Raw genomic sequence first — 8065 nt, 5'->3', positions numbered from 1 at the left:
ATCAGTCTGTGATTCAGATATTTTTAGGCCAGCAGAGAAGGCCTTGCAGGCCCTGACGGCCCGCCACTGATATATATATATATATACACAAAAATAAATAAAAGCATGCAATTGAAGTAGCTCTGGCAATTAAAACAATATCTCCTGGGTTCACAAAAAAAACAGCACCATGGTTGCTTTCCCCATCATGCCGCTTTGGGACCCTTCTTTTCCCTCTTCTTTTTGTGTTGCTGTCTGACTGTTTTTTAAAAAGGGTGTCTGGTCAGATACACCTTTGCTGCACACCTATGCTCAATCCTCAATAATGAGGTGGTGCGTTCACGGCCCCTCTGAATTTTAAAAATAATAGAAAAACACTTCACCCTGTTACATATAAATGATTAATAATATGCATCTTTGCATAAAAACTATTTGGAGATTTGCCGCCATTTACATCCACACCTAGTGGGAATTTCGAGATATCAATTATCCTATGAAACATGTTTTTACCTGTGAAGTTGAATTCATTAATACACTTTCTCTTCAAAGGTTTGGTAATGCTTTATTGCATAAAAAATGAGATTATTCAAGCTACACAGCAGAATCTGGCAAAGGTTCAACATATAAAAAGAAGACATTGTAATTGTTATTAAAAAATAAAAAAAATGAAGTATCAGCAGTATTAAGGCTGTATCATCGTCAGTTAATTTTGAACAATGTGTACAAACATTTTTAAATCCAGAAAAGGGAGAAACCTCAAGATAGAAAATTATTTTACTTCTAAATACTAAAATACAAGTAAAAAAAACAAAACAAATATTACCAATAAGATGTTTTGATAATATATGAAAGAAATGAATAATTAAAAAAACATTACAACTATAACATTTGAAACAAACCCATTTAGAACATAAGAAAAAGTATAGTAACAAAAAAAGTCAACAAATACAGAAAACAATTAACAAGATAAAAATGCTGCTTTGTTTAAATATGAGATAATAATGACAAAACTGCAATTTCACATTAAACATTACATTTTCTTTGTGAAAATTCTCAGTTTGTTCCTTTTGGAGAAATTAAATTGACAAATGTATTCAATAATTCATAGTTTTAATGATTTTTTGTGATTTTTGCATCAGTTCTGGTAAATTCTGGTCTCTACCTGCATTAATAATTTTCAGGTCTCACATTTTATCTGAGAAAATTGAGTTTCTTCCTGCTGCTGGAGTGTCTCTTGCTTCTCTGGTTCTTATGCATTGCCTTTGTTTGTGCTATCCTAGGCATGTTTACATTAAAAGTGGGGTCGTCAGGACCCCACAAGACAGCAAATTAACCTCCTTTTTTAAAATTTTTTATCTTTCCTGGTGTCCATGGCAGACATAAAATTCTGTCCACCTTTGTAATGGGATTGATCGCACATCAATATAAGGGTGGGGTCATCTGGACCCCATAAGAAAGTACAAGTTGAAGCTTGCTTGTGTATATTGGACCTCCACAACATCTTCATCCTAAACCGAGTCACTCTCATCCAGACGTTCAGCTGCATAATCAGAGATGTTCACATAATACAATTCCACCTCTTCTTCCTTAAAAGAGAAAATAAAGTTAGATTTTCAGGGATTTTTATCCTTGATTTCCCACATTAGAGAGATCTGTAATGTTCATAATAAACTAACTTCAACTTTGAGAGACAGAGTGTTAAAAAAGAACCCAGGGACACATCACATTGCCTGATATTGAAAAGTGTTTGCATAATGGTGAAAGAAAACAAGTATTTGATCAATAATAAGAATTCACCTCAATACTTTGTCATGTAACCCTAGCTGCTGATTAATTCATTTTTTTTCTGTCTTTCTTCACCAGGTTTGAACACACTTGCTGCTATTTTGGTCCATTCTTCCCTCAAAATCTTCTCAAGAGCTGTGATATTTTTGTCACTTGGTTATACAGACTTAGCTATGGTTGAAAAACTCCCTTTTGAGCTTTATAGAGATAAGTTCAAGCAGGTGCATTTAAAATGGTAGCAAGGGTTTCTTAAAGAAGTAACAGGTCTGCAATGGACAGAATTCTTTATTGTTTGTTGGTGTTAAGGCCTCATTTTCTGGATCACTATATATTTTTTGAATATCAAAAATGCAATTTCTTGGATTATTGTTTTTTTACCTTCTATCCATCAAGGCAAGAGTGTTTCTATTATAAATAGTATAGAAAATACTCATCTTTTCAAGTGGAACAAATTGCAGAATTTAAGACTCACAAACACTTTTCTCCTCAAAGTAAATGTTTTCAGACTTTCTTACCACAAAGTCACTGTAGACTTGTTTGTCCATAGTTCCCAACTGAGGTACTTTATTCTTCCTTTGTGGTAAAAATAATGTATAGTTCGAGATCATATGCTTAATCTATTAATTTATGCATGGACAAGTTAGATTTTTTTTCAAAGAAAAGATATATTTCTTACCTGTATGAGAAGAAAACTAAAACAACTGTTAAGACCAAAATCAGGACAACAAAGAAAAGTCTCACGATTGTTGCTGTGCTCATGACTGTTGGTTAGAGATATTTAGGATTATATATTCAGTTCTAATACTTTCTAGTTTGACGAAAGTCAAAAATGATCAATTTATTGAATCATCTTTTTTCACTCACCATCAAACAGTCTCACAGGTTCAGATGATCTTTGACCAATCTCATTTTTAGCAACACAATAGAACTCTCCTGCTTGGTCTGATGACACTGTTAAATTCTTTCCATCAGAAACTTTTTCATTTTCTCTTTTTTTGTACCAGACATAAGTTGCAGGAGGATCACAGAGACTGCTGCAGCTCAGAGTCACAAATCGTTTCCCATCATGCACCTGTTCTTCACCTTTGATGATTGTTGTTTGTTTTGGAGCATCTAAGCAGAATGAAGGAAGAGATGAAGCAGATCAACATTATGAGTTTAGTATATCTGTGTTTAGGAACATGTGGTTCATGTTTGACGTTTGCTCCTTTTTTCAATACTCACAATAAACTGTAATCTGTACAGGCTGGGATTTTTCTGTTCCAACATCATTTGTAGCTGAACAGCTGTACCATCCACTGTCAGAGGGACTGGCAGATTTCACAGAGAATCTCCTCTCAGAACTCACAGTCATTTCTCTGCTGTCATTGGTCTTCTTCGTCCAGGTGAGTGAGGTGATGGATGGGTTAGAATGGAAGCTGCAGTTCAATGAGAAAGGCTGATTTTCCACCACAACAGATCCAGGCTGTGCTTCTACTCTCACATCTTTGGGGGAATCTGAATTTAAAGAGTTTTAAAAGGTTACAGTGATATTCATCAAATATCATTTGTATTGGTTTTTAAGTTTGAACTCTTATTTGAAAAAAAAAAAAACTTTTTAAAGCAGCAATAATTTAGTTAATGCTTTTAGTAACATATTAAACAGTTTTTCATCATTCCTGTTCTATTAAAAAAATAATGTTAACATATTATAATACTCATTTATCCCCATTTATCCTCCTCATTTATTTAGTCCCCATTGAACCCATCCCCTCCCCGGGCAAAGAGAGAACAAACTCCACACAGAAATGTCCCCAGTTGATGTTTTTGTCTCAGATCCCCCAGCCGGGATTTGAACCGGGGTCTTCTTGCTATGAGGCAAGAGCGCTAACCACTGTACCACCGTGCAGCTTATTATATAATGCCAAAACCTATTAAATATGTTAAATAAATAAATATATTAACTATTAAATACACAAAATAAAAATTTAAACAAAAAGATAGTATTCTAACAACTGTCTAACACATAGTGCAATATGTCTCCTTTGAAAAGAAAAAAAAAAACCTTTGAAAACAAAATCTTTTGTTTCACAAAATATTCTTGAACCTTGAGAAAATGGCAGCAATAACATTTTGTTACTTTATATTTTTATTTTTTTTTGCCTCATTTTCAAAAGTGTGACAGATACTAATTGAAACTCTCTTCCCAAGAGAAAAACTTTCTGTAATATTTTTTTTACTGTTGAGCTAAAATAAATGAGTTCATATCCATTTATTTATTACTCACATTTAACCTCCAGGATCTTCTCTTGGCTTGTCTGATTTCCTTCACTGTTTGTTGCAACACAGATGTAAGATCCAGCATGGGCTGAAGTTGCATTAAATTTATTTATGAAAGTGTGTTTTTTAGACTGGGTTGATTTTTTTCCTGAAGAATACTTATATGATGTTGAAGATGTTTTCACAGTGAAAGTTGCAGCTGGAAAACTTTCAGTGGTACAGTTGACCGTGACGAGCTGACCCTCTCTGACCTCTGTGTCCATGGTCAACATGACGTTGGTGGGAGGAACTGAAAGAGAAAACAGCTGAGATTTAAGGGTTGAGTTAAACAAGTTTTACCTTTTCACACTTGCACTTCATCTGCCAAGTACAAAAAAGTAAACAGTCAGTATTTAATTGTTAGTTGATTAACAGTCAAACAATTGTCTTGAAGTTGTTAACAATTTAAAATATATTTCATAACTTTGCATAAGCTGTTTGGCAAAGACAAAAGTGCAACAAAATGCCTTTGTGGTTATACACATCCTTTATTATTTGTACATTGCCCGTTGCACTACCAGTCCGCTCCTAACAACTTCTGTACCACAGGGATGAAGCTTTTTCTGTGCTCCAGCCGTGAAATGGCCGCCAAATTTGTGGGACTGGGCCTTTAATGGTTTAAAAAAGTTGTTACTCACACAAAAATTGTATACAAGTACTGCCATTCCCTTGACCGAGGATATTGGATGCAGAGCACACGTAACATGCTTCATCTGTTCTTTGAACCCGACTTATATTGAAAACCTTTTGGTCTGTTATTAAAATCTTTGGTTTTCCTTCAGACTGTTTGTACCAGGAGAACTGCGGCGGTGGATTTGCTGCAGCATTGCAGGTAAATGAGACACTGGTGTTGATTTTAACTCTGTTATTATGAAGACCCTGGCTGGAAATGCGGATATTCCTCGGCTTGTCTGGGAGTTGGAAGAAAAAAGATTGATGTCAGTTTGTTTGTTGTGTTATTTACAAGTATCCATAAAGATTTAAAACTTACATTTAACATCAAGATAAATCGGTTGTGAAGTTTCAGAACCAATCAGGTTTCTGGCTCCACATGTGTAGCTGCCTCTGTCCTCTGGTTTGATCCTGATCAATTCATAAATCTGAACATTGTTGAGGTGTTTCCCATCTTTATGCCAGGAAAAGCTGTCAGGTTTTGGGTTACTTTTCTTCAGTTTGCACTCAAGAGTGATGCTGTCTCCTTCTTTGATGTCTTCTAATGTTCCTTCACTCTGATTCTGAATCAGAATCTCAACTTGAGGAACGACTGAAAAGACAAAACACTTCAGTGACATTGATTAAGACAAATTTACATTTACAGGATTTTAATATAAAAACTTTTTTTCGTTGCCATTTGGTAAAACCATGAATGTTGTGTTATCATGTTTTTGATGTAATATTTGTTCACAACCACACTGTTCTATTTCTTGATCTTTGTACTTACCACCAACAGTTAGGTTAGCTCTAGGCTCTGTCACCCATTTATCATTTCCTTTCTCATATCTGAACAGATAAATTCCACTGTCACTTAAACTCAGACTACAGATTTGAATTTGACACAGTTGATGTCCTTGTTGTGTTCCAGCAGATCCATGTGTAGAGCCTGTATATGTTACTCTGTTTTTAAAGAGTGGACTGACGGGCCTTTTTGACTCATCAGTGCTGTAAAGGACAGTCCCAGTGAAGCCTTTACTACCAGTCCAGGTCGCATTCTTCATCCAAAACCATTCTGCACCTCCAGTATCTGCAGGAACACCTGTGGGTTTACATTTGATTTCAACACAGGAGTCTTCTTCAGCTGTGATCTGGCTCTTCTCTAACACAAAAGGATTTGTCTTTGCTGTGTTACAAGAAAAAACTGTAAATATGGGGGAAAAAGTAATTAGACAAGTTAGTTCATAAACTACAATCCAGTTAGACAACATGTTTTCATTATAGAAAAAATATATAACCTACTTTCTGTGAGGGTCAAAAACACCAAACATCCAAATGTTAGAGCATTCATTGTCACCGGAGATCTATGCAAAAAAAAAAAAAAAAAAAAACATTTGGAATTTAGTCTTTTCGAAGTAAATGAGAAATATATCTGAATCCTGAAAAAGTGTTTACTGTTACACCTTTACCTGAGATTGGGCGTCTTACAACCATCGTAGACATTTTGTTATGGTTATTATCCCACACACCCAAAAGAGAAATTTGAGACAAATTACTCTTAAATATATGAGAACCCAATAAAAGCACTAACCAAAGCAGAGAATGTTAACTTCTGACACCTTGAACTTTTACCTACGATTTTTTAAAATTATTTGCTATGTGATGACTGTTTCCTCTGTATGGGATGCAGCTGTTTGAAGAGGATCATTTGTTCTGTGATGCGTTCGTAATGTGAGATACTGTGGCACTGGGTTCCTCTTGATCTAGACCACCCCTCCAGCTTTTAGACCATTTGAAGCTGAACTTCCATAACCCTTACTACATCATAAAAATTCTTGCATCACGCTATTTGTGGTACTTCCGTTGTAGTAGTGTTTTTTGAAAAATCCAGGCTGACTATACTAAATTACATTTGGTTGGAGTTCCTTTTACAGTTTATGTAAAATGTGGTTTTGCTATTTCTGAGCAGTGTTGGGATACACGTGTAGCTTTTTTTCTATTAAATGGGTCATACCATGAAAAACCAACTTTTTGAGCTTTTAAGTGCATTTTACTGTTCATTCATCACTATAAAGACCCTCAAAGTATTTTGATCCGCTCATGAATTTAAGAAAAATCCTCTAAAAACCTGCGCTCTCAACAGCAGCCCCTCCCATACTCACAAAAACGGACAGGTCCTCATGACCTGGTGTAACATCAAAAGAATAAAACAACTCGGATTAAGACAGGCTGAATGAATGAAGAGTTTTTTTTTTAATCCCACCAGAAGATAACTGTAAGTGAATATTTTTGATCAACTTCTGATTTCATTTTACTTTTATATGTAACCTTTGAATGAACCTCTTGTTCTCATTAAAACATGTCTCTATGGATATTTTCCCAGATACCTGCTTATGCTTGGTAAAATACCAAGGGAGGACTTTAGGGAGAATTTGACATAAAATATAGCCTTGAAATGCCCTCCTTTCTCAGGAAGAGTAAGTCACAAATCCCACTAGGCCTCTGAAGTAATGGTCAACTCTACTAATATGGGCATGACATGTGATGTGCAGCATTGCTTGAAGATTGTTTGTACAACCCTATTAAGATTCTTGCAACTCTTCATATTGTCAGAACTCTCTCTCTGGGAATGAGACTTCTCTACACGCTTGCGTGCATCATGTGTATTATTTTGATTTGACATTAAACTCTTGTTTTAATCCTAAGCTGTGTCTCTTAGTTCATTGGATTCAACAATTTTCCACCACAATCTTGGTAAAGACGTCTACCAAGACCAGGGAATTAAACTGTGACCTAAATAAAAAAGACAAACGTTAAAGTTTACCTGTGCGTGAAATACGACATTAGATAATGCCTTTGTGAGCGACAGCAAGAACGGAGAAATTTTCTCTGAATTTGATCATTTATTATCAGATAAGTAGAGGACCAGGGGATCTGAGAAGTATAGGATCGATAGGGGCAACAGCACCTACGGGGAGCGTAGGAGAGAGGAGACACGAAGTTGATCCGTTTGCGGACAAAGATAGAGAAGACAGCATTAAAGGGATGACAAACACAGGAGTTGTCAGAGGACAGTAAGAAATGAACAGAACTGTGGAGAGTTAGAAATGGCTTTAGACGGGTCTTGGAAAACAAAATAAGAGTAGGAACGCAGTGAAAAGGAAAAGAATCAACTTACAGAACGCAGAGCAGCAGCCTCACCGAGACACAGAAGCGCACACACACCAACAGGAAGTGACAGATGAAGTGATTGTGGGGAGGAGACGGACTCACGGCTGCACCTCAGAATAGCTCAGAATAGATGAAGCAGAAATGGAAGTGAAACTGAAAGAGAAGCAACTACCACCTTTTT

At 35.8% G+C, this 8065-nt stretch overlaps 3 protein-coding genes across 4 annotated transcripts in view; all 3 read right to left on the bottom strand.

Moving 5' to 3' along the window:
* The window catches only part of si:dkey-24p1.1 (uncharacterized protein LOC556718 homolog), a 97908-nt gene that overhangs the window by 9771 nt on the left and 80072 nt on the right, over positions 1–8065 (bottom strand). The gene's annotated exons all lie outside the window — the stretch shown is intronic.
* On the bottom strand, positions 1488–4398 carry LOC118599808 (B-cell receptor CD22-like). The gene is made up of 6 exons (XM_036215887.1): positions 4031–4398; positions 2989–3261; positions 2629–2877; positions 2441–2525; positions 2280–2337; positions 1488–1565 (listed from the first exon to the last, which is right to left on the bottom strand). Exons 1-6 carry the CDS (start codon positions 4293–4295, stop codon positions 1488–1490), a joined length of 1008 nt encoding a protein of 335 aa, XP_036071780.1. The 5' UTR covers positions 4296–4398.
* LOC118599801 (B-cell receptor CD22-like) lies at positions 4576–6482 on the bottom strand. Its single transcript, XM_036215837.1, has 3 exons — positions 5504–6482; positions 5054–5326; positions 4576–4973 (listed from the first exon to the last, which is right to left on the bottom strand). The coding sequence occupies exons 1-3, from the start codon at positions 5982–5984 to the stop codon at positions 4693–4695; spliced, it is 1035 nt and encodes a 344-aa protein (XP_036071730.1). The 5' UTR covers positions 5985–6482; the 3' UTR covers positions 4576–4692.

The sequence above is a fragment of the Oryzias melastigma genome, linkage group LG16 (assembly GCF_002922805.2).
Source record: "Oryzias melastigma strain HK-1 linkage group LG16, ASM292280v2, whole genome shotgun sequence".
Lineage (NCBI taxonomy): Eukaryota > Metazoa > Chordata > Actinopteri > Beloniformes > Adrianichthyidae > Oryzias > Oryzias melastigma.
Note: the sequence above shows the minus strand (reverse complement) of the source record. Positions and strands in the feature narration are given on the sequence as shown.

What these genes read in the sequence shown, in the direction of transcription:
- LOC118599808 (XM_036215887.1), bottom strand. Translation starts at nt 4,295, where the DNA reads ATGTTGACCATGGACACAGAGGTCAGAGAGGGTCAGCTCGTCACGGTC. An exon ending in TGTACAGATTACAGTTTATT is followed by an intron (nt 2,878 to 2,988) that starts GTGAGTATTGAA and finishes CATTCTGCTTAG; the next exon opens with ATGCTCCAAAACAAACAACA. An exon ending in AAGTCTACAGTGACTTTGTG is followed by an intron (nt 1,566 to 2,279) that starts GTAAGAAAGTCT and finishes TTCTCTTTTAAG; the next exon opens with GAAGAAGAGGTGGAATTGTA.
- LOC118599801 (XM_036215837.1), bottom strand. Translation starts at nt 5,984, where the DNA reads ATGTTGTCTAACTGGATTGTAGTTTATGAACTAACTTGTCTAATTACT. An exon ending in AGCTAACCTAACTGTTGGTG is followed by an intron (nt 5,327 to 5,503) that starts GTAAGTACAAAG and finishes TTGTCTTTTCAG; the next exon opens with TCGTTCCTCAAGTTGAGATT. An exon ending in GATTTATCTTGATGTTAAAT is followed by an intron (nt 4,974 to 5,053) that starts GTAAGTTTTAAA and finishes TCCAACTCCCAG; the next exon opens with ACAAGCCGAGGAATATCCGC.